The sequence below is a fragment of the Bombus vancouverensis genome, chromosome 2 (genome assembly GCF_051014615.1).
Source record: "Bombus vancouverensis nearcticus chromosome 2, iyBomVanc1_principal, whole genome shotgun sequence".
NCBI lineage: Eukaryota > Metazoa > Arthropoda > Insecta > Hymenoptera > Apidae > Bombus > Bombus vancouverensis.
This window is the reverse complement of record NC_134912.1, coordinates 2,021,027-2,047,871: the sequence shown is the minus strand read 5'-3', so window position 1 is coordinate 2,047,871 and position 26,845 is coordinate 2,021,027. Positions and strand designations below refer to the sequence as shown.

Below are 26,845 nucleotides of genomic sequence, written 5' to 3'. Positions count from 1 at the left end.
TTATTAGTGCGATAAAGTGACGAGGAATTCAGAACGAACACTTAAAAGATAATTATCTCTTTATTTTCAAGACGTCTTGCGTTTCTGATATCCGATGCAAAAGAATGGTAGTAGTAATTATATTATGCATAATGACATTTAACATGCGAAAATAGCATTAGATGTATTATATTTAGCGGTTTGCCTGAGCGCTGCCAGGTTTTTCCCGAAGGATCAATGTTGGAGGTTCTTTATTATTTATTGTTCGACAATTAGAGGGATCGGGAATCGAAGAAAAGCTAATATCAGAGTTTAAGAAGGTTAATACTGGATGAATTTTTAATAGACAGTAAGCAAAAAATTCCATATAAATATTTCTTCAATTTGACCATGATGTATCAGTCATTACGAGTTTGAAGGATCGAGATAGAGGCTGTTACCTAAATTCGAATTGATATTGGAGAATTATTGAAACTTCGGAACTTGCTGTAACGTCAGGAACTAGGTCGAATGTGAAATTAGAGAAAAGCGATACATTTGTTAACGCGTCCCTTGCTACGCAGGTCGCCGGTGATTTATGGTATTTCTGAGAAGTAATACTTTTCAATTTTCATCAAGCAAACAAAAATATTGATCATTATATCGATTCAGTCATTCAGGTAATAGATATAATACTGTGCGCAGATTCTAATCATTTAAGCTCTCACGATCGATGGGTTCCTTTGAACAGATCTCGCTTATCAACATCATATCCCTATGAGTTGAAATCATCTCTTGAGGATTTCTATACATCCTGCGTTTCGAATCGGCTCGATGGAGAGCTCCCGTATCTGATTAAGTGACATACAGAGAGTTCTAATGTTACTCTCCAGTCCTACAGAATTTTGTCTCGTAGATGTAAGAGCAAATCTTGGTAATTTGATTAAATCTGTAGGGTAAATCTTTTCATTACAAAAGATTCTTCTCTCGCGATATTCTTTGCAGAGCTTTTTGGTTAATTCAACGAATTGTATTTCAATTTTCTCAATAATATAATTGAGAAATGTAAATATGATAAAATCTAGTTGTTAGTTTATTGAACTTTCAATCTCTCGGTCAACTAAATTTCGATCTTTTCTCTATATATCCATTTTTATTTCATTAATATAGACATAACTTTAGGCATGACATGAACTGGAACATAATATCACAATTTTTCCTATTTTCATCGTGCAAAAGATAAAATAGTTCTGAACATGCTGTGTAACGTAACGAACGTTATATTGACTTATGAAGATTAACTGATATCTTATTAACGTAGCGTCTCGTTCGATAAGGATTTATCGCAATTTCGAGTGCGGGCTGCGACCACCGAACATGTTTCTCTAGGTACTTTTTTTCAGGAGGAAGAATATACTGCCACCGTACAATCGATACCTCGTAGCAGTTTACGAGTGCACCAAGGGATACGTTTTCGAGGACTCCACGGCTGATCGACTTTTCTGCAGCGATGGCACTTGGTTAGGCGTACTTCCGCGTTGCGTAAAAGAGGAAGGTAAGATGCCGTGAAAACAAAATCGATACATGGAAAAATATTTGTCCGAGACATTCAAGATAATACTACCTTTTAAAACGTCTTTGGACAGAAAAATATAGAAAAGTGAAGTTTCAAAGTAATTTCTATGTCCAAGCTTCAACTTGACTCACGATGGAACCTTCTTTTCTTTTTCCTTCGATTTTGGTGGGAATTAAAACGAAAATGAAATAACTTCCAATGAAAGCTTTCACGTAATTTTATACATTAAGAGGGTATTTTAGTTTTTAGCTAAAATAAATGTTTTAGAAAACACCAAAGCATCGCGTTGGGGTTTTCCAAAAAAAAAAAAATCGTGAGGCATTTTTGTTTTAGCGTTTTCTTATCTATTTTTGTTATGCTTCAACAATACTCGTGATTTTTGTTATACAGGAATAATTAAAATTAACTAAATTAGAAGACATTGATAACCGGCCCTTAAAATAACGTTATCTCATCCCATTCACTGACACGATCCCGATCATTTTGCATATCTGGACCGAAAAGACCCAAAAGAATTTTAATTTTAAAAGTTCATCGCTGGTTCAATTTCTTTTTGCAGAATTTCCAAAGAAATTCTATTGTCTTGGGAAAGAGGAGAAAAAGAAAGAGGGTTTTTACAGAATAAACATGATAAAAGGGAGAAAATAATTTCTTATACGTTTTATATAAAATCAATACAAAGGTATTTTCCATATTACAAAAGTTTATCACTGGTTGATTCTCATTTTTCAGAATTTCCAAAGAAATGCTATTGTGGAAAAAGAATTTTTACAGAATTAACGCGAACATAACGGGAGGGGGCGTGGAATATTTTCCTACACTACACGTTTTATAAATTTCAAACTTCGTCACCGTAGATAACACCATATACCAGACACAAAGAATCCATAAAAATATCGCGCTCGATCAATTTAAAGTCGCTTCTCGACGAGGGAAAGTTGGTCGGATAAGAGTCCACGTAGGGAAAAATTCATTGGCTTTTGTTCCAGAAGCGACACTGAATAACGTGAAACGTTGCAATCAGGATCGTGGTGGGTGCGAGCATGTGTGCGAAGACACTCAAACGGGCGTGAAGTGCTCGTGTTTCGACGGATTTCGTGTCAAAGGATCTTCCTGCATAGGTGATTTATGTTTCATTTTAAACGTTATAATTGCAACTATTGTTTCACGATGATATACATGCGAATGGAAAAGGTTGGACGAAAGATATTGTTTATAGTGTTACACAGTTTGATGTATTCATTGTTGGCAACGAATACTACCATAAGATGCATTCATGAGTTAGACAATTTGTTTTAGAATTAACGAAATAGTTTCACCTTAATCGATCAAAATAAATAAATAAATAAGTAAATAAATATATATATATACGGTGGTTTATTATACGTGTTGGTTTACTAAAGAGACGAGTGATAAAATTGTAATAGTCAGTGTACATTAAAATCACTTTAAGTACGAGCACAAGTTTAAGTACAAGTATGCCGGACGTAATTGCTGCTCGGTCAATGCTACTGTTCAATTCCACGCTCGCTATTTGACTGTATGACTCGCTATAATGATCGTCCTAGAGAGCACGTTCGTCTATTTGTATCGACCGGTGGTATTGTAAAAATTTCAAACATAACTCCGGTTGACGATTACAAATAACGACGATAATGTTTTATCCGGAGTTCATTTACCTTTGAACCTAGCAAACCAAAACAACGTTGGCATTCCAAGGCACAACAATATGAGTCTCTCTCGATTCGAATCTTTCATTGACTCATGTGCCGTTACATATATATGTAGGAATATTATATTATTAGTTTGTAGGTAAAAGTATGATTTATACAATATCGTTTGCACTCGCACGAAATCGAATATAATACCCCGTTTCACGTATTCGTTACTCACTACTTCTACGACACAACGATCTTCACACGACAACGATAAATTCAACTCTTACTCTCTCAACTCTCGTTACAATGTTTTCCATGCTCGCTTTTTTCCTAAACGTACAACGCTAATAAACAATTACTCCTCACGCCACGTCCTTCCCTGATGTCACACTATCCCACATATACAGGGTGGTTGGTAACTGGTGGTACAAGCAGACAGGGGGTGATTCTACGTGAAAAAAGAAGTCGGAAATATAGAATAAAATTTTTTTTTAATTTCGAGACAATGATGTACAGTGAGATCCGTTATAACCAGACGTGATAAAGTGCACGCGTACCGAGTGAAAATTCAAAGTCGATTTTCTCGAAAACAAAGCCTCAAACGAAAAATTTTTATTCTATATTTTCGACTTCTTTTTTCGCCCAGAATCACCAGTTACCAACCACCCTGTATATATGATGAATAGATTAATTCGTTTCGGAAATTAATTTGATTAGTTGTAAATAATTTCGACCCAATTAAGAATGCTATTTTTATGAATTATTATTATCACAATTATATCATTTCAAATCACGAATTACCATTTACTATGAAACTTTGCTATCCACCTGGTTCAGAAATTAATTTAACTAACTGCCAGAAATTGTTATTTAACTTGTGAAATGATACTTGTGAAATACGGATATTCTACGCAGTATTGGTAATATCAGAAGAAATTCTTTCTTTCAATTATTCATAGCATCTAATATCTCGTACCGGCAAATCCTTGGATTTGTAAAGCCCGTAGGACCTGAGATTGAGACATAGCGCAGTTGTCACGTGGGCGCAAAAGGTAGAAACCGTGACTTGCAATTTTCTATCCCTAAAACCTACGCTCGGCGTTGCCATCCCCCATGTTTCTTCCGCGCAACTTGCTCGAAATTCGAAAGGGAGTAGAATCTAAGGTTAGAGGATCGTGTAGTTCAAGGCGTGAAAAAAGCAGATACGATATTGAATGAGAAACTCGTAAATCGTGAGATCTCGTTTTCCTTAAATAAATTCTACTAAATTCCAATAAATTCCTTAGAACGTATATGGTGGAAAGAAGGGTTGCTGTTAGAAACACGGAAGCGTCTGCAATTTTTAATGTCTTTAAAGAGATATAAAATGAAGGGTACTTTTTGATACAAATAATTCCCTGTTGAATTTTGGATATTTTCTAATAATTCCTCAGATTCTGAGTAATTTGAGATAAAACAGAAACCAAGAAGCGAAGATTCTGAAACCGATACCTATCTCGAGAACACAAAATTTTAGGCAAACATCTGAAATTCCAAACAGACCGCAGCTACAACCAATCATCCCGATCATCATCAGAGAACAATCCGACATCCATCAATCGTTTCGTTCCGTTTGGTCAGAAGCCGATGAATAAATCACTGAGCACTTTCGCGTCGATTAGTCAACTTAACAGGCGACTGTGTGCGATTCGCAGACGACGCGTGGCCTGAACACGGCGGAGGTGCCTATATAATCCCATTGTATGCTAATCGACGTCGGTATCTCCGTGAAAACGAGCTCGCGAACACAAGCTCGAATCGAATCGTGTTTCAAGTGCAACCGCGCTCGCCTCCAGTCTCTACGTGCCGGAATTCGTGTCGTCACGATAATCTCCTGTCTATAAATTCACATTCGCGTGGTCACGCGCGATATCGTGTCGTCGAAAAATTGACGAACGATGTTATACTGATTCTTAATAAAATGGCATTTATTTATAGTATTTAGGTAATTTAATACTATGAAGTAAATGCAAGCTACTTTCAATATCGTTTAATTTTAATTCTTTTAGTTACAGTTAGAATATTTAATTAATCTTTTCGTAATTCTTCTTTACGATCTAACGTAAAGCAATGTTTTATGTGATTTTTATAAACTTAGAAAAACGATAAAAATTTTGGATATGTATTTCGAAAGGTCGATAACAGGAATAAAAAAGTGGAATGATAAAAAATTTTGAAATAGTATATTTTTGCAATAAAAAGTACAAAAGTATTGAAATATGAATTCAGTCAAAGACGCGAATATACTGCTGCGATTCGATTTAACATTGTAAATAATTGTTTTGATAGCAGTTTTCTCGTTGACTCTTCACAGACATAGATGAATGTGCCGAAGGTACAGCTGGTTGCGCGCAAATTTGTCACAACAATCCTGGCTCCTTCCATTGTGAGTGCCGTTCTGGTTACCAACTGGGAATTGATGGTAAATCATGTCTGGGTGAGTTATAAGATCAATTTACTCTTTTACACTCCCTAGTCGTTTTTTTTTTATACAGCGAAACTTATAATTATATTATCTTCGTGCATTGTATATAAGATAAAACATACTATTATTGAAGTTCCATTTCTTTGTCAATAAAAATATGAATCTGTACAGACAACCGCGCTAATAATTAGAATTAATAATATCAACAATTTCATTGGACTCGCCAACCTCGAATACCGGTAAAAGGTAAAAAAAAAGAGCAGAAGAGGAAACAATACAAATAAAATGAAATGAAAAATCCGCTGCATTTTATTCGTCTATTAGCTGGACGCGTCGTTTAACGAGGCAAAAACTCGCAGATTCGTGCAAAGAATTTGTATGGCGGACGTTCAACTCACATAACGAATTAATTTAACCTCACTCCGCCCCCAAGATACCCAGTAAATTCAGCTTTTCCTGGGTAACTAGCTAAGGTGAAGGAAGCGAAGCTTTGGCTTTCCGCGATTCAACAGCAAACCGAAGAATTACAAACAACCCTTCCGTTTATCGAATTACGTGTTGCGGTTCGTACATTTGGACGAGTTTTACCGTCTGTCCCGCTAATTCAAACTGATTAACCCTCGAGAACGAGTGAAAAAAAAACGTGGAGCAGTTGAATGTACAGGGGGAAATTTAAATTTGATACGAGTCATTTCAACGAAAGCACTTTTGAAACGAAATTTCGAGACGGGCATACTATTTCGCGTTCAACTTTGTCGACGTGGATTAAATCAACGAAATTGGATGAATTTTTAGGGAAGTTTTGACGGTTCTTGATTAAACTGGTTATCGTGTTCTTAGTTGGCGAGTAATTAGAAGTTAGGCGTAATGGAATATTTCTTTTATTTCTTTTAATACAATTCGCACAATTATAGTTATCATCAACAGAATTAGATTACATTGTGGAGGAGTGTTAATGGTTCATCAGTACATTGATCATGGTACAATTTTTAATTTCCTATGGAATAATTAAAAATTAAACTCAAAGAGAGTATTCTTTTGTTTGTATTATTCCTATTGATGTCTTGTAATTGTTATAAACAAAATTGATTAAATATTTGGGAGAACTGTAACCGTCCTTCGATAAATTGATTATGTATAGTGTTTTTCGTCACGCAGTAATTAAAGTAAATATAATAAACATAATTGGATGAATTTTTGGGGCAATTTTAACAGTCTTTAACTACAAAATTACGCTTTCGATCGTAAAGTTACCATTGAAACTTAGATGTGAAATACTTTTTCATATTTTCTTCGTTGTATTAATAGGAAGCTACCGAAAAATATCGTGTTCTTTAAAAAGTTTACGTTGTCGAAGCATCGAATTACTGGAATGTGGCATATCCTGTAAAATCCGCTGGGCGTTTGTTGACTTTACGAGATAGTTCGATTGGAATTGAATGGAATCGATGCTCGGATAATTGAAAGCACTATTAACTGGTGCTCAAACAATCAAGAATCTATTATAGCTGTGCAAGGTTGTTGTGCCGCACGATTCCGTCTTCTTTATCAGAAATTTGTTTATACTAGAAAATAATTTTAAATATAAACAGCACTAATCGATTTGATTAGTGAGATTAATAAATAAGTTCAGATGTATTTAAAAATAACTCTTATTCTGTTTATAATTTCCTTATATACGCTTTCAATTACATTTCTGCTTTTGATGCTTCTAAATTCTCTGTCTTCTTTCCCTTTCGTCACTTTTCTTATTACTCTCTTGTTAATTCTTTTGCTGTCCATTCAAGCATATAAATATTTAACTGAAAAGAATTCTCTTCATAAATTGTTATAAGCGAAACACAGAAAAATAATTCTTCCTGCTGCTACTGCTTTATAAATTATTCACAGACTCTTTCACAAATTTTCCAAATGAATTAAACTACCTTTATTAAACTAATGTTAAACTTTCGATGAAATTTTTCAATTAAATTCTATCTATTAATTTAATTTATTAGTAAATAAATTAAATGAAACTACTTTCATTAGAGTAATGATACTACATAAGACATAAAGTAATACTTATATCAAATCAATTGAACACATTCCTTTAAACCATTGTTTGAACAAACGATATCTCTTTGCATATCTCTATCGTACTCGGTTTATCGAAACTTCAGATCCAAAACTTCTTACTTTCTTCGTTCCCAAAATGTGAAACGAACGATCATTGCTTCAAATTGAATTAGGTTTGGATTAAGTCAGTTGCGATGCTTTGCGAGAATCGCTGCTCGATGCTGTCTGAAGAGCTAAATGAACAACGAAAGTAGATAGTCGCGAGCTTTGTTCGTTAAATTTCGAAAGCAATTCACAAGATTGCTTGGTTGTTCTCGTTCAGACGTTAACGAGTGCCTGGTGAATAACGGGCATGGCCCATGCCAAGGTACTTGCATCAATCTCGAAGGGAGCTACGAGTGTAGCTGCGCCGATATTCCTGGTCACAAATTGGCTCCGGATAATCACACCTGCGAGGATATCGACGAATGTTCGACGAACAACGGTGGATGTTCTCATGTTTGTTTGAACACACCCGGAAGCGCCTTTTGCCTCTGTCCAGATGGCTTTTATCTGACCAGCGATTGGAAGACTTGTCAAGGTAAACCATCTTTCCTTTAAATTTTAAGAATATCTGAAATGTTCGATAGAAAATTCTGTTAGAAGGTATTACGTTATTGAAAAATTATTTAAAAAATTATTGCGTATTAGTGGAATACACGCGCACACACAGTGGAATTTTATTTATATACTAAAAGTAATGTTGGAAGCAGCTAGATTTGTACTATACAGTAGCTATAAAAAGTATTTGTGCACCATTTATCATTGCATTGGTATACTAATTAATTGAATTCGACCATAATAAATTTTGTACCATTTAAATATGTAGAAGAGCTGATAATTTTATATCAATATATAATTTAATATAGGGCGTATGTTGAAAACGAGTAACCATAATATTTAAAAAAGTTAATTTAACATAAATACAGTTTAAGTTTGATCTTGGTTGTCTGTCATAATTACATGATACAATTTATCTTATTACTAGATGTGAATGAATGTGAAAACGCATCCAAGGTTTGTGAGAATAATACTGATTGTGAGAACACTATCGGTTCGTTTAAATGCGTCAGCAAGCCGCAAAAGATGACAAAGATTCTTCAGGATGAGGATTACGACACGGAAGATGACGACGATGATTATGACGAGGAAGAGAGTATCACGGAAATTCCAGAATTCGGAAAATGTGAGGATGGTTTTCGAAAGAATGACAACGGCGAATGCATTGGTTCGTATATATTCTATTTTTATGTGACACGAATTAGCAATGTTTGATGTGATGATGAATTAGCAATGATGTTTATATGGTAAATTAAATTTACCAAAGTGATTTTTTAAAATCAATGCTGTTTCAGACATTGACGAGTGCGTGGAGGGTGACGGAGGCGAGCCTCACGGTTGCCAAGAGGAGTGCATAAATGAGCCTGGTGGTTATTACTGTACTTGCCACTTGGGTTTCGAGCTCCATGAAGACGGTGTGTCCTGCATCGACATCAACGAGTGCGAAGGAACATCCGCTCCATGCTCCCATACTTGTAACAATACCATAGGTTCCTTTGAATGCATCTGTCCTACAGGATTCACCCTGAAAGAAGACAATCTTACCTGCGTTCGTGCAAAAACTTGTGAAAGTCTCACAACACCCTGCTCTCACGAGTGCCAGGAATCAGAAGATGGACCAATTTGCGTCTGTTCTGATGGATATCAGATTCATGAAGATGGAGTGAGCTGCACAGACATCGACGAGTGTACTCTGGACTTGTGTTCCCACTTCTGCGTGAATTTAGAGGGTAATTTCGAGTGTATCTGTCCGGAAGGCCTCGAAACACTGGAACACGATAAATTTAATTGCACCGACATAGACGAGTGCACTAGAAGCATGCATAGTTGCGAACATGAATGTATAAACATTCATGGCAGTTATACTTGCAGCTGTCAACTTGGATTCACGTTGAACGATGATAAGAAGACCTGTTCAGATGTGAATGAATGTTTAAACGATGAACACAGGTGTGACCAAGTTTGTGTAAATTCCTTTGGCAGCTACAGTTGCTCGTGTCGTAAGGGATACAAACTTTCTGAAGATAATTTCAATTGCGAAGATATAAACGAGTGTGTTAATGAGGAACATGGATGTTCCCACGAGTGTGTCAATGAAGAAGGAGGATTTAAATGCAGTTGTCCTTTCGGTTTCCTATTGAGCAACGATACTAAAACTTGTCAAGATGTGAACGAGTGCTTAGAAGGCACTCATCAATGTTCCCACGAGTGTACCAATGTACAAGGATCATACGAATGTAGATGTCCTCTTGGAATGATGGTAGCAGATGATAAAAGATTGTGTATTGCAACTGACGTGTGTAGGTTGGCTAATTGTTCTCATATCTGTGAAAAACATCAAGATACATTCAAGTGTAGTTGCCCTGAGGGGTTCATTATGCAAGATGACGGGAAGACGTGTAATGATATCGACGAATGTCTCGAAGATGAACACGATTGTTCTCACGACTGCGTAAATGCAGTGGGAAGTTACAAATGTGTCTGCCCTGAAGGCCTGGTGCTTCTACAAGACGGTTTGACATGCGAGGATCCATCTTGTCCCCGAGGATTGCGTGAGAATGAGAAAGGACAGTGTCAGGATATCGACGAGTGTTTGGAACAGAATCACGAGTGTTCGCATATCTGTATCAACGAACATGGCTCCTATCGTTGTTCCTGTCCTCCAGAATTGATGTTATCCAATGACAGCATTACGTGTATTTACAGCGATCCTTGTTCTCGCTTATCCTGCTCTCATCTTTGCATACCGGATGGTTCGTCCTACAGATGCGACTGTCTTTTTGGATACAGAATAAGCAAAGACAATATAACTTGTGAAGACATCGACGAGTGTCTAACTTTACAACACAACTGCTCCCACGAATGCATAAACACCATCGGTGGATTCGACTGCGCTTGTCCACCAGGATGGAAGCTCGATCAGGATTTAAGAAGCTGTCGAACATCCACCAATCGGAATTGCTCGCACACGTACGAGGAAAACGGCGAAGAGAATCGTTGCGGTTGTCCCGAAGGATTCGAGCTGCAGGAAGACGAGAGTACTTGCGGCGATGTAGACGAGTGCGACGAGGGACTTCACTCTTGTAGTCACGGTTGCGTGAATACCAAAGGATCTTACTACTGCGAATGTCCTGCTGGTCTTCGATTACAAGCAGATAGAACAACCTGCCAAGACATCGACGAATGTCTTGAAAATAACGGAGAATGTTCTCACGATTGCGTAAACACCGAAGGCAGCTTCGACTGTACATGTCCGGAGGGGTACGAGTTAACGGATGACCGCAAGATCTGTTTGGACGTGAACGAATGCAAGGAGGATCTCCATGAATGTTCCCATCGATGCGAGAATTTGGACGGTGGCTACGTTTGCTTGTGCCCAGAGGATTTGCTCCTCGGGCAGGACAATAAGACCTGCTTGAGTGAGGGCCCGTGCGAACGTGCACACAATTGCAGCCACACATGCGTGAACGTCCACAGTGGTTACAAATGCGAGTGTCCCACCGGTTGGAAATTAAGCTCGGACGGTTGGACATGCGAGGAAATTGATTTTTGCGCCGGCCAACACGGCTGCTCCCACGAGTGTGTCACCAGCCCGGACGGTTTTCAGTGCCACTGCCCGACCGGTTATATTTTGTCCAAGGACAACAGAACCTGCCTGGACAAAAACGAGTGCGAGGAGGCGAACAACGAGGTAAACAACGGTTGCTCTCATTCCTGCGTCAACACAGCCGGCAGCTTCGAGTGTGGCTGCCCGAACGGCTATCGACTGACCGTCGATCGAAGGACCTGCGAGGACGTGAACGAGTGCATCGAGGACAACGGCGGCTGCTCTCATCTCTGCGCAAACATCGAGGGTGGCGTCGAGTGTGCTTGTCCTGATAATTACAAGTTGCTCGAAGACGATGGGAAAACATGCGTCGAGATCGACGAATGCTTGATCGATAACGGTGGTTGCTCTCATTTGTGCCATTACGAAAATGGCACTGTGTCCTGTTTTTGTCCGCCTGGAATGCTCCTGGAGGATGATAATGCCACTTGTACGGAAGAGAACAAATGTTACGTAGATAACGGTGGATGTTCACATTTTTGCAACAACGAGAATGGACAGATATTCTGCTCCTGTCCATCCGAGATGATCTTGTCAGAAAATGGAACCATTTGCGTGGAACAAAACAGATGTTTGGTGGAAAACGGTGGTTGCTCCCACGATTGCCATTACGAGGATGGAAAAACGTCTTGCCACTGTCCGGTTGACATGATCCTCTCGGACGATAAGCGTCTTTGCATTTACACGAATAAATGTTTCGTCAACAACGGCGGTTGCTCCGACATCTGCGCCTATTCCAACGGATCTACCAGCTGCGAGTGTCCATCCGGATTCAAACTATCGGAAGAAGATAACGCCACTTGCATCGATATCGACGAATGTTTAGAATTATTCGACAACTGCACGCACAAGTGCTCGAATACGGACGGAGGATTCGAATGTTCCTGCAACGGAGGATTCAAAGTGAATCCTATCGAACCCGCTTTTTGCGATGACGTGGACGAATGCGAGGACTCGAATGCAGGATGCTCTCATACCTGTCTAAACTTGGTAGGATCGTTTCGTTGCACGTGTCCATCAGGATATACCCTGGAGAACGATAATAAAACATGTAGGTTAATCGATGGTTGTAAACAGAACAATGGAAACTGTTCCCATCATTGTCACCACGAAGAAGGCAACGAAAAGATTCACTGTTCCTGTCCTCTGGGCTTCAGATTGAAACAAGATCAAAGAACTTGTGAAGATATTGACGAATGTGAAGAGTTTGAGAATGACGTAGAACTAGGTTGCTCTCATATATGCGTGAACACCGAAGGAGGCTATTACTGTGAATGTCCTTCAGGATATATTTTGTTACCAGAGGACAAGAAAAATTGTATCGACGTGAACGAATGCCTGAACAGCCAGCACAATTGTAGCCACGACTGTTTGAATCTTTTAGGAAGCTACGTGTGCACCTGTTATGAAGGACACTATCTGCACTCTGATAAGTCCACTTGCCTGGATATCGATGAATGTCTCGAAAAAAATGGCGGCTGCTCCCACCAATGTACCAACACTATAGGTGGTCATTTTTGTTCCTGTCCAACAGGCTACGAACTTTCTCAAGATGAAAAGACCTGTGTAGATGTAGACGAATGTGAAACTGACGTAGCTGACTGTTTCCACGAATGCATTAACACATTAGGTTCATGGAAATGCGCTTGTCCCGATGGTCACATTCTGGCAAATGACTCCAGAAGCTGCGTAGATATCGACGAGTGCAAGCTGAACAACGGAGGTTGTTCTCACGCGTGTTATAACATTATCGGGGGTGTTAGATGTAGTTGTCCCATTGGGTTGCGTTTAGACGAAACTGGAAAGAGGTGCAGAGACGTGGACGAGTGTTTGACAGAAAATGGTGGCTGCTCGGATATCTGTGTCAATTTAGAAGGAAATTTTTCCTGTCAATGTTTGAGTGGTTTCCATTTACACACGGATTCCAAGACTTGTTTGGACATTAACGAATGTGAGATGGAAAATGGAGGATGTTCTGATAATTGTATAAACGTGGAAGGCAGCTATCGTTGCGAGTGTCCAAATGGCTTTTTCTTGAAAGATGATTCAAGATCCTGTTCTGATACAAACGAGTGTGAAAATAATAATGGTGGTTGTTCTCATAAATGTATCAACGAACTTGGTTCTTATCGATGCGATTGTCCAGTTGGTCACGAGTTGAAGAATAAATCATGCCACCACATAGATCCTTGTGGCAATAACAATGGTGGCTGCGAGCAGATTTGCAACGCTAAGAATGGCACGGTTATATGCACGTGCAAGGAAGGTTTCCAGTATGACGAGACCGATCGTTCGAGGTGCAGAGACATCGATGAATGCGCTGGTCGGCATGGGTGTGATCAGTTGTGCGTGAATACCATTGGATCGTTCGAATGCACATGTAAGGATGGATTCAAGATGCAGAATTCTACGTGTGTTGGTGAGTATTGTTTCTGTTTATGAACATATCTCTTTAGTTTTGCTTGGTAACTCGAGCCCTGTTCCATTTAATTATTTAGCCTCTTAGTTCATTTTAAGTATAGAAATACGTATGTACAATATTTAGGATTAGGACAGATATGTTGAACTATTTAGCTTTTCAAGATTTAAATTTTTTAATTGATGATGCTATCATTATATTCTGTATTATGTATATTTCTTAAGACCAGACCTTTCTTCTTCGATCGAATATAACCAAGCATTGCATGAGGTAGAAAATTAAAAATTCAGGTCAAGGAAAATTAAACGCGTACAATATGTATTTACAGTCGCTTTTTTTGCGCAGGTAGCATTATTGTTGAAAAACCGGAAACATAATACTTTACCTCGGCATTTCACTTTTCTTAGAATTCGGTTTCATTCGGTACCACAGTTTTCATGAAAGTTTGGTTTCTTGTTCCTCGTGGTCTCAATTTGCAGATTTATTCATAATTATAATAAATTGGACAGAATAGCAATAGCTATACATATAATATTAAAATTAAAATTTCATGTTTATAAACGGAAAGTTTGCATATGATTTTGCAAACTATGTGCGCAATTGAAGTAAATAAAAATACTTCGTAAGTAGAATTAATTAGACTTTATTTATCCAATTGTAATTATTAATCGTAAAAGTGAACAAAAAACACGAATGTGGTTATTATCTTCCCGATTTATGTCGGTTAGTTTTCTCTCCAGTAACGAAATGGCTAATGCACCGTCATTTTTATAATTCAAACTCGAGAATCGTATAAATCAATAAATGAAAAGAAATATTACAATGTTTTTAAACCTTATTTGTTAAAACGTCACAATAATCAATAATATTTAGACTATGGACTTTTGTGCATTTATAGGAAATTTGAAGATGTAAAAATGCATAGAATATACACAATATGACACAGATATGATACAAAAGTAAATAAAATATCCAAAGCGGAATACTTACAAGATTTAGCAGATAGAACAATTTTCTACCTAGCTTCCATTTTTTAAATTATATTCGCAAAAATCTGAATCTTCACGAATAATAATAATCTTTTTCTAACACCAATCATTTTCAGACATCGACGAATGTACAACAATGCCCTGCAAAGAAAAGGAGTGTATCAACACTTATGGCAGCTATCGTTGCAACTGCGAGGCAGGCTATCGATTGGACGGCGACGATTGTGTAGGTACGTGGAAAATATTTGCTTGATCGAAATATTCGTAACATTTCTATTAAGCGCAAGATTGGCCTGTACAGATGTCGACGAGTGCGTCGAGAACGCGCCTTGCAAAGAGAACTGCATCAACACGGTTGGCTCATATCGATGCAGTTGCTCGCAGGGATTTAGGCCACGCGTAGATGATTGCATAGGCAAGTATGGTCGACTATGGCGGTGTTTCAGAAGCGAAACTGTCGTCGTCAGACGTGGTGCATGCTTCACCTATGTAATTTTGGTCAGATGGAAAGGAGTCGCGACGATTAATCGCTTGTTAACGGCCAAACAGGAATACTTTGGCTCTTGCAATAGCTAAAAGGCTGTTGCGCTCCAGAAATTCGGGGAATGTCGGAGAGAATTTCGAATGATGCTGAAGTTTGATTAGGAAGACAAAGAGTAACCCAGCGCCGATTTTCGGAATAATTGAACGCTCGTGTGTTTGGGAAACTAAGCAAATTTTCAATGAAATATTGCGGCTTGATTTAAAATATTTCTTCCTTTTTCTTTATAAAGAAAGATTCAGAGGAAAGGACCAGACAATGATAAGTCGTGGTTACTTTGCATGATTATTTGAATCGTATAAACGCCTCTTCCGTAATTGTTATTTAAAAATTCGGAACTATTGAAAGGAAAATATTTAAATTCACTTACCTCACACTTTATAATCAAAGTTAATCAACGCATGAATACGATCGTTTGAAAACTATGAAAAATCAGAGACACGCATATGTTGACTATAATACCTTCTTGTTTCTAATTAGATATAAATGAATGTGAGTGGAACAACGGCAGATGTGAACAAGATTGCATTAATACAGTCGGCTCCTATGTATGTGCTTGTCGTCCTGGCTATATATCCAGTCAGAGGTGAGAAAACTAATTAAATTTATTCCCTTATAGCTGACTATAAAACAAAAATATTCCAAACAATTGTTACGCATAATTAACATGTCAGAAATAATTGAAATTATTCTTGTTTTTAACCACCAACATTAAATTTTATCGCAAACGAAATATATTTTACGAAATTCAGTTCTCTACTTAATTTTTCTTCTGAAAATTACTTCTATATAAAACAGAAATTATTTAGGCTCCCATGTATATAAATTCAATGACACTTTATCGAAACGTTCGACGTAGTTCGCGTCATCGAGATTTTCGTAGACGAATTTCTGGCTTTTGTTTCCAGAAATAGAAGCCAGTGCCAAGATATAAACGAGTGCTTGAACCGTAACGGGGGCTGCAGCGGCGAATGTATTAACACAGCCGGAAGTTACTACTGTACGTGCAGCGGCGACCTGGTGTTGGCTTCCGACGAGAGAACTTGCGTTTCAGCGGAATTGAGATGTCATGCCATGGAACCGCCTTTGCACGCCGAAGTGCGTGACAATTCGTTCTCTGAAATATACGTAACTGCTTAAATATATTTGAAATATGTTAATTTCATCTGCATACATTTTCGTCAATTTTATGCACTGAAACCCGCACGAGAAAGAAAAAGACAGTACGGAATTATTTTGTAAAGATTATACACGATGCACTTTTTTCACTAAAAGAATTTTAATACGTGTTTTTTTTGGGGGGGGGGTTAAAGTATTGATATGCGGGTAGTGGTAAAAAACAAAAAAGAAATAAGTTACCCGAGCTATTCCGCTTTTAAAGGTTTTTTTTCAAAAAATCCACCGGAAAAATTGCAAAGTGTCACTGAAATAAAGGAACATTCTGTTGTTTCGGAGAGGGTGTTTTTCTCCTAGGTAAAATACGTTCCCATATTTAAAACATTAGGATATTTACTAACAAATTCTAGTCAAAATATTTATCTAAATTTAGTCCAATTTTTAGCTTCGATCAACTTTGCTCTAAAATATTTAAAACCGAAATTATATGTACATCGTATATGTAAATTTTATCTCCATTTTACTATCTAACCAAAAAATATTGTAAATATTTCTCCAAATGCGACATTGCAAAGCGAACGAATTTACTACACAACCTAGTACATTAAAGTCAATATATCGTATCGCTTTAGAATCTCTATATCTGTCATCCTACTAACCACCAAAAGGAAGCCTAAACATAATAAAAAAAGAATCAAATCTCTGATCGCCAATACCCTCATTTCAATGTCACAGCCACTTTAATACCCAATCCTCTTACGTGTACGAATTCTCTAGCCGGCTCGGAACAATATTCTTAAAATTTCTGCTCCTGCAGACATATTGTATTTTTGACGTCCCTCTTATTCTAGATCAGATGCCCAGGTCATTCTTCCGGGGCAGTGGATTATCCTGTTGGAGCCAGATGTCATATACGATGTGGAAGAGGTTTCAGGCTAGAAGGACCGCACACGAGGTACTGCATGGCCGGAGATCGATGGAACGGGAAAGAGCCGACTTGTATTCAAGAATCGATCGTGACCGATTCCCGTTATCATTCAGGTGAGCTCTTTCTTTGACCTTTCAGCCCATGGTAATCCGTTGCAACTGTAAGTCAGTCTTCAAATTTAAATGCTTTTCCTTACACATTCCTTATTTGTATTTTAATGTTTGATTAAAACTAGCGTAAGGTAGGTTTATTCGAGTCAAGCTAAGTAATTTGCTTGTAATTACGTGCTTTCAAAAGAAAGTTTGATCCACCCACGATTTCGAGTTACTTCTTCGATTCTTTCTCGCGTTCTTCCTTGATATTAATTTGTTGATGTTATTGTTATCTGTTTCCGACCAGATTTGTAACAAGACATCTTTAAATAACGTTTTGTTATTTCGTACGTTCCGTGATATATTTTCATCGAGACCATCACACGTTTGATAGAGTTTTAATCTAATGTCTAGAGCAGCCCACAGTAGTAAAACGATGTTATTTTCCTGAAAAGATTACATTCGCTTTATAAAAAAATAATAATTCGCGGTGATTCGATTTAATAATATTTCTCTGTTACACGCGGAAGCATCAAATCCCAGTGAAACCATATTTTTTTTAAATAAACGATTTAAAAACTTCAGAAATCTATTTTGTGAAATCTTTATAAAAAGAGTAGTAAATTTTGTAAAATCAGTATGGATTATGTAAAATATATTTCGATTTTAATTACGTACAATGTTAGTTATGTGTAAGAATTCCGTTACCAATTAACAAAAATTGCATGAAGTCAATCATCCAAATTATTTTAACGAAAATGTCCACTGCAATAAACAGATTCAATAAAAGATTTGTATCTTTCCCTAATTTGTTTTCAACGATGAAATTAACGAAGAAAATGTAATTAAGAAAATTAGTATAGCAGACGATGAGACGATATCTGGTCGATGTTCTTTAAAATTCAGTGTGCTTCTTGAACGTCAAATTAAGTTACGTTAAATTTGGCGTTGCATTTGAAACTTTTATTATGACGGAGAATGTGCACTGTGCACTAGAGATATCTAGTGATTTGAGATCAAAATGATGGACGTTTTAGGTTGAAGCATAAATGTTAAATTTGAAATAATGTAGATTGATGTTAGAGAGATTTTATTTGTAGACATTCTGAGTGGAGAAATGTGGAACGATAAAATTGTTGATAAAGAAAGGTTCAGAAACCATACTTACACGTTGGAGTGTTGATATTATTTACTATGAATATTTACGGTGGCTACAAAAAGTGTTTGCACATTTAATTTTCATATTATCAAATTTTTATAATCATACGAAAGTATTATTAAATGGTAAAAAAGTGTAATATACCTGAACCTAATTAATTACTATGTAAATGTTACAACAAATACAATGATCTGCAAATATTTTCTACTACTACTGTATAGTAGTAGCTATACTAATACTGAATGTGCAGTATGAAGTTTAGAATTATTAAATGTTTCGGAAAATCTACGAGTTACAATTATTTGAATTTATGACAGAGCATTTCCTTAGATTTTTTGCAACATTTTTTTCTTTTATATATCTCTTGATAGAGTATATGTATAACTTTAAACAAATGTGGTAAACACACGTTATCGATCTAACGATTGAAATTACATATTAAATATTCCAAAGAATGTACAGACTGTATTTATATGGAATATTTAAATGTGTTTACCACATTTGTTTAAAGTTATATACTCTATCAAGAGATATATAAAATTAAAAAATGTTGCAAAAAATCTAAGGAAATGCTCTGTTATAAATTCAAATAATTGAAACTCGTAGATTTTCCGAAACATTTAATAATTCTAAACTTCTGATTGATAATACGTCTCTATCGCATTTTCATAAAAAAAATGTAATATAAGGAATCCTGTATGTGTTTAAAAAAATGGGTATTATGTAACAGAAAAATAGAAAATGTTGACACATTTTTTCGAAAGTTTAAGGTAACGTCACCATAAATTAAAATGATCCTTCTGAGGAACCGCGAAACGTGACGTTTCGAGTAATCTGTTAGCTCGCCTGTTGAGGGAACGAAATTACAACCGCGAGATCCGAGAGGGTCGGCTTACGTCTCATTTTCCAAAACGAATGGCAAAACGGTCGCGGAAAGTTGGGGAATCCAGTAGTCGGCTCGCAGGTGGCCTTTGCAAACGATCGGGAAGAAAGATCACCGTCAGCAGCAATTATTTACCAACGCAAATCCTGCCGGCGCATTTAATTAGTCACGCGGCCGGTCTAAACAGCTTTTAATAATAGGAAGTTCTGGCGTAAAGGCCGGTTGCTAACGACGCTATACGTTAACGCCGTAGCTTAACGAGCTTGCAGAGACGCATTTCAGTTTTTTACATTTCATTTCCTACACTCCCTTGTGTTGTTTCCATCGTTTCGCTTTCTCTTCTCCCTATCTATTCTGAATGTCTATTCTTCTCTTCAGTGATTTCCATGCCGCTTTGTTTCGCGCGACAGCGATGAGATTTCCACGTGTTGGTTGTCGTGCTTTATTGGAGCGTGCTGATGAGAGTCTTCTTCTTTTTACCTTGTTTGATGAAGACGAATTTATTGCCTGCTATTAAAATATAGAATATCTGTTAAAAAATTACATAACAATGACAGTTGCTTTATTGATCCTGGAATTGATCCTGGACAGTTGCTTTATTGATCCTATATATAACCTTTTTAATCTGATTTATAATTCAGAAATCAAGCGATTTGAATATGAAATCTTGTTTAACTAACGGAATAGTTCCACAATGTTATTATAAGTAGTTGACTTATAAATAGTTAATTTATCCGTATAGAAATTTAACGGTAAAATCACATTATCGTATTATTACTTTGAAAATACAACAGAGATCGTCCAAACATTTGTAGTATATAGCATTGTAGAATTTGTAATCTATCATTGTATAAGGGTAAAATTAAAAGTTCCACTTTGTCGATTCTAACATTGTATCTCTACAGAAAACCCATGAGACACGAGACCAATAACTTCACTACCCTAATCCATGATTCAAAATCCATAGTAAACATCTCAGATACAAGAGTCATAGAATTTCGGAATCTACGTACCCGAGGGCGTACAATTCACCAGAGATTACACAAAAGTCGCAGAACTTGCGTTAGACTAGTAGTTCAAAGTTTGGGAACTATGACAGTTCCATCTCCGAAATGATAGGATTTACCTTGATTCGGATCGGAACCCTTAGCTTTCTGACATTAGGGTTACAGAATCTTCTTCAGGCTAGTTGAAAGTCTAGAAACCATCACATTCCTCACTTGAAGCAGTAGAATCTACTACAAATTAGTTCAGAATTCAAAGATCTCGACATTTTGTTTATAGAATGCGTCTTGAAACTGTTCAGGAGCTAGCAATCTAAAAATTTCTATTGGAGATTGCAAAACTGATCTTGAATCAATCTACAGACTAGAAACCGTGATATTGATTTTTCAATAGTATTTGTAGTAGTGTCTATTTGTATTGAATTGGATCAAAGGCTTTTTTATTTTTGATTTCAAGGATGTAAAATTTTTTTCGGGTGAATAATTAAAAGTGTCAAGATCTCGACGTTTCTGGTTTTAAAATGGTAGAATCCGCAGAATCTGCAAGGATTGATCTCAATGATCAAAGACCTCGATCTTTCCATCACTGAAGTCACTAATTTGTCATTAATCAATTCAGAAAATCTTGAGATTTTTAATTCCATATATTCTTCAATTAATTCTGAAATTTGAGTTTTACTGATCTTCTAATAAAATCGTACTAGAGTACTTAAAACATTTGTGTGTTTTCACGGAAGTTCTAGTAATATTCCTTCTATATATAAATATCCTGCCTTACCTTTATTCAAAATGTAAAAACTTCCTCAGTTTTTAGTGGAAAGTCTAGAAACTTTAGCGGTATTAAACAAACTGAAAATTGTAGCCGTGTTACACAGAATAATTCGAAAATTTCATTTAATTAATTATTCTTTAGATATGCATCCGTTTAAATAACAACAATTTCTGTCCAGTCTTCAAAAATTTATTCATGTAATATATCTAATAAATATACCTAATAAATTTTCAAACTCAATTTTCATATCATATGTATAAAAACTATCATCGTATAGTTTTAACTTACTTCTATGTAAGGAATCACTTTCTCTCCGGATATACAATTTTAGAATCACGTTGCATATATCACGTGGACCGGTTTCCTCTTGCAAAAACTTACGAGAAACGTTCTAGAGATACTATGATAGGATATATCCGCGTACGGCATGCAAATCATAAATTCGGCACTATTCTATTTGGCGTCTTAGCGTCGGATGGGTCGAGAGTCACTTCTAAGTTGTGATAGCCATTAGAGACACTACTTCAACTACTTGAGAGGGAAACGCCGAGAACATCCAGCGACGATAAAATTTGCGTCGTGGATGCTAATACGAAAGACTTCGGAAGTGGTAGAGATCCAACGAGGAAGATTTCTGCTCCTAGAATTTAATATCGAGGGGTTGTCAGGTCACAGACTCTGATTACGATGATCCTCCAGTGAAGTGTGTTGATAATGGTTCTCTGCAGGTCAATAGCGACAATTAATTCAGAAGTTGAGCTTTATGTGTTCATAATTGGTCTGGTCTTTCTGACAAATTTCGAGTCGTTATAAATCAGACTTATGGTCTTATGTTAATCCATATTTATCAGCTTTCTTGGTACCATTAGTACACAGGTTGATGGTTCGATACCGAAGATACGAACTTTGAAAGCAGAATTCTTAAAATTGTTTAATTATTTATTTTTAATTAATTAATTAATTATTAATTGTTAAAATTTATTTAAATTAGCAGAATTAATTAAATTAGCAACTTATCGGTTAATTGAACAATGAATGATTTTATTTTCTTTTATATAATACAAATATATCTATGGTAAAACTGACCCTAATATTAGTGCATTATGCTCTGTCTGTAGAAAAATATGTGCGTTGATAAAAAAGAAAATCAGGTAAATGTGCGAATTCATGATAAAAATATGTACTACGAATTCTCCGAACAATCCAATAATTCTTTCGATAAAAATCCGCACCCTCGTGTTAGTTGAGAAAGATATCAATTTGCAATGAATACCAAATGTCAATTTCATTATGAGAAAAGCAAACCTAGGAAATAGCTGTTAATCAATAGCAATATATATTATCGCTCAAACGAGACGTTTCAGTCGTTTGACGGGAGAGTCAGCTCGTGAAAACGTTTGCCTTCCACGCTATTTACTTCGAACCAGACATTCAACCTAGCGCGCGCATTCTGTATGCATAGAAAAGGGGGTGCCTGCAATTAGAAACGCTTTTTACGGTGGCAAATAATTACGGGATATAGGTGGAACGCCGCCAAACAATTAGACGAGTAAAGTAACTGGTCGATCTCGAAGAGGACAGTTTACCGCGTCTTCGCGATAATTGAGTTCCACGAGTAATTTGGCGAGAAACCCAATCGATAATTCGACTTCTCACGAGTCGTGAGACGATTTCGCGTGACAATTTTAAAGCAAAATATAGTCGCAACTTTGAAAAAGAGGATATAAGTCATATAGCAATGTTCTTTGTTTTCTTTCCACTGAAATTATCTAATTCATCAATCCATTGATTTAATAAAAGAATTTAGGAAAGCACAGGTTGTACCGATTGTACTGAACGCGAACACGATATATCTGGTTTAATTAAATATTTAAACGTGTTTTCATGTATATCGTTTTCTTAAAAAATGTAATTTCCAAATCTAAGCTTTTCATAATTGACATTGCAGTTCCCAATTTTTATACTCTTATGGGAAGTTTTAAGATACAAAAATGCAGATAAAAATGCACAAGTATATACAGGGTGGTTGGTAACTGGTGGTACAAGCGGAAAGGGGGTGATTCTACGCGAAAAAAGAAGTCGAAAATATAGAATAACAATTTTTCGTTTGAGGCTTTGTTTTCGAGAAAATCGACTTTGAATTTTCGCTCGGTACGCCGGCGGTACGTTATAACGGATCTCACTGTAGATCGTTGTCTTGATGGAAAAATTAAAAAAAAAAGAAAAAAAACCTCTTTTTTTACGTGGGGAAATCTTCACCGACACCTTATCTCATCGCACGGGACGGGACAAAGGTGCCGGCGGATTTTTATCGGCTAAAACCCCACGGGCGGGCCTAAGGTGTACGAGTGACCGTATCTCCGGGGGTACTTCCCAAACACTCATAGAAAGCAATACAACATTATAGGCAAGGGGGGGGGGCCCCCCACTTGCCCGTTGTATATACGTTCTAAGATGATATTTGGTTTTCCACCTTGGCTTGTCCAGGAGTGGTCTCGAACTCGCGAACATCTTACTACCGCATACGCCCTTTACGAGCGTAGCTAGCGAACCCGCCGAGTATTTACTAGTTGTTGACTCATTATGTTCATCAAGTTGTCCTTATACTCTGGTATAAGAAAACTCTGGTCTTTAGTGTTGCTACAACGAACACGTGTTTTACAGCTGATGACCCAAGATGGTCACCTAAACCTCAAAATATAGAATAATAGAAAATATAGAATATATAGAATAGAAGATATAGAATAAATATTTTTCGATTGAGGCTTTGTTTTCGAGAAAATCGACTTTAAATTTTCGCTCGGTACGCGTGCACGTTATCACATCTCGTTATAACGAATCTCACTGTAGATCGATGTCTCGATGGAAAAATTAAAAAAAAAAAAAGAAATTTTATTCTATATTTTCGACTTATTTTTTCGCGTAAAATCGCCCCCTTTCCGCTTGTACCACCAGTTACCAACCACCCTGTATAAAATACAAAACTATATAAAATATCCGAAATAGAGGACTCGTTATAATACTTAATACATAAAACTTGTTTAGATTTCAGTTTTCTAATAGTGTGCATAAGAATATCAATTTGTATAAATTGCAGTCTAATTTTAATGTAATAACTTCATGTAACAGCTAATGTGAAACCACATAGCTCTTTATGACGAGCTTTGTTGAGGCTTAATAAAAAATAATATTCGTAGGCATTTCGAAACAATGAATAGTATACGGTTGCATCACATCCTTTCCAGTTCCAATAGTTATTAACTATAATTCCAGACGTTTCATAGAACACCGCATGTTTAATAACAGGCTTTGTTGCTTCAGACATGCCACGACCGTTCGTCAGGTGTCCCCGAGACATGGACGTCGAGCTACCCGCAAGGCAGAACACGATACGCGTCTCGTTTCCTCAACCTAAGTCCAACATGAACTGGTGGAGGTATTTATCAAGACACTTTGTCCATGTTATTATATCTAACGCTATTTCCGTAGGTAACGTAAGTTGAATGTGATGGTGAATTTACGATAAGGTAAGAAATTGGCTTTAATTCTAATGTATGTCGATAGTTATGGTATTAGGCTGTGGAAAATACGATGTTTCTAGTTCTTTTTAACACAGGAACTGACAATTCCTTTTGTGTAAATCTAAAAAAAATACACTGTGCCTTATGACTATGAAATCATCATAAAATTTTCAATTTTTAATAACACCATAAAATCCGTCTGGAAATATGCAATATCGAACAATTAAAACTTTTAAAAGTAATCGTTACAATCTCATTTTTCTTGTATCAATTTTTCTATAATGAAGTACTCTGTTATACTCGTTATATATACATGGTAATTCGCAATTCATGGTACAAGTGTAATCAGAGTTAAAAATAATACCAGAGTTAGGAATAACAAAATCCAGTTAGAAGCTTCGTTTCTGAAAAAAAATCGAATTTGAACATTTCTCAGTTGGACAGGGTTAGGCAATTGAAAGCAACTGTACATTTGACTAATCACACATAAATCAATTCCTAATCCAAACGTTTCAAAATTGACACCAACATCATTTCCACTTCATAATTCCTTTATGCCTGGACTTCTTCGGTCCAGATTAATTTTTATATTAAACATGACGGTCAAAGTATTTCCGGCATTCGTAAAGTTTCACGTGACGAGGTGAAATTAATTTCTTTTCGCGAATCTCTTCGCTGCAATATGTCACCACAATAGACTGGTTTATCTTGTGTCGCAAGCGGGTCTGCTTGCAAGCCTTCCACGGTGCACAATGGGAATTCCAAACGAGCTTAGGGGCTTCCTCCAAGGCCGTATACACGTCTTTGCCCCGGTATTTGTGCTCGCGTTTCTATTTATTCAGCCGAGCGTCGAGTCGGTCGTGCACGCTTTTACGCGGTCCGATAGAGAAATCATCCGCGACGCGGTCCCGTCAATCGCCATGGGGATCGTAAAGGCAACGCGGATTCGTATTTGTATTTTTATGTTAATGGGCTGTCGATCGATATCTGTCCCGCCTGACAGACAGATCATGATCTCTACAAATCTGCCTATGTTAATTGGATCAATGTATGACTCAGTATGATATACAAGTCGTATGTAAAAGTGCTTTGATGAGTAAAAGTAGATATCCGATCACAGAAGATTAAATTAACTGGCAAAATGAATGTCTACAATTTATTAATTTTTTTCATTAGGTGCTAAATGAAGATCACACTGAGAATTTATGACAAGTGCATTTTTCCTGATTTCATGGTTTTTATAGCTATGTAATATGAAATTATTAGGAAAAAGTATAACCTGATGAATTCCAAGATATAAGTCTTCTGAAAATAGCTGATAAATCATAATAATATTATAAATAATATTAGCTTAGTTTAACTTTACTAGTATCAGTCTGCATTATGACTAATGTTATTAATGTCTGTTAAATATTCAAAAAAGTAACAGAAACATATACTTAATCCCACAACCAAATACAAAGATGCTACATGTTACACTGTTATTTAAGGTTTAGTTGTTATATATACATATATTCATTTGGTAATCGACCGTCGATTGGTCCTTGATTCGTCTGACAGACATAAAGATCATGATCTCTATAAATCTCTCGCTGCGTGCATGACGAGTCTGAATTCTATGTTAGTTGGGTCAATGGTTGACTTGGTTGTTTTGCAGATACGTGGACGCGTCGCCGTCGTGGGCAAAGCAATTGGAGGCGGATTTACCGGCAGGTACGACGATCGTCACTTTCACGGCATGGTCACCCGTATCGAATTATACCAGTACGTGCAGGATAGTGATCCGTGTTCGAGGTGAGTGTTCCTAGATAGTCGTACGATTGTTGATTGTGAATATACCGATTTATGACGAGATTTCTGCATTTGGTCATTGTATGTAGATGTAAGTTTCGCATGTATTGTCGATGGAAAACACGTAAAAGATAAATTGAAATTGCAGGGGACGTTTTCCTACAGAAAACTTTCTTTCTAAATAAATCGGTGACGAAAGATAGTCCATGACAA

At 36.7% G+C, this 26,845-nt stretch overlaps 1 protein-coding gene across 1 annotated transcript in view; it reads left to right on the top strand.

Annotated features, from left to right (window-relative positions):
• The first annotated feature begins 8,746 nt into the window (after nucleotides 1-8,746).
• Nucleotides 8,747-26,845, top strand: part of LOC117163923 (uncharacterized) — a 74,898-nt gene continuing 56,799 nt past the window's right edge. The window contains exons 1-9 of the mRNA XM_033346659.2: nucleotides 8,747-8,978; nucleotides 9,106-13,836; nucleotides 14,942-15,055; nucleotides 15,127-15,240; nucleotides 15,847-15,952; nucleotides 16,275-16,464; nucleotides 17,334-17,523; nucleotides 24,642-24,756; nucleotides 26,499-26,635. Coding sequence (XP_033202550.2) covers nucleotides 8,837-8,978; nucleotides 9,106-13,836; nucleotides 14,942-15,055; nucleotides 15,127-15,240; nucleotides 15,847-15,952; nucleotides 16,275-16,464; nucleotides 17,334-17,523; nucleotides 24,642-24,756; nucleotides 26,499-26,635 — 5,839 coding nt within the window. The 5' untranslated portion in view covers nucleotides 8,747-8,836. The remainder of the gene's footprint in view (nucleotides 8,979-9,105; nucleotides 13,837-14,941; nucleotides 15,056-15,126; nucleotides 15,241-15,846; nucleotides 15,953-16,274; nucleotides 16,465-17,333; nucleotides 17,524-24,641; nucleotides 24,757-26,498; nucleotides 26,636-26,845) is intronic.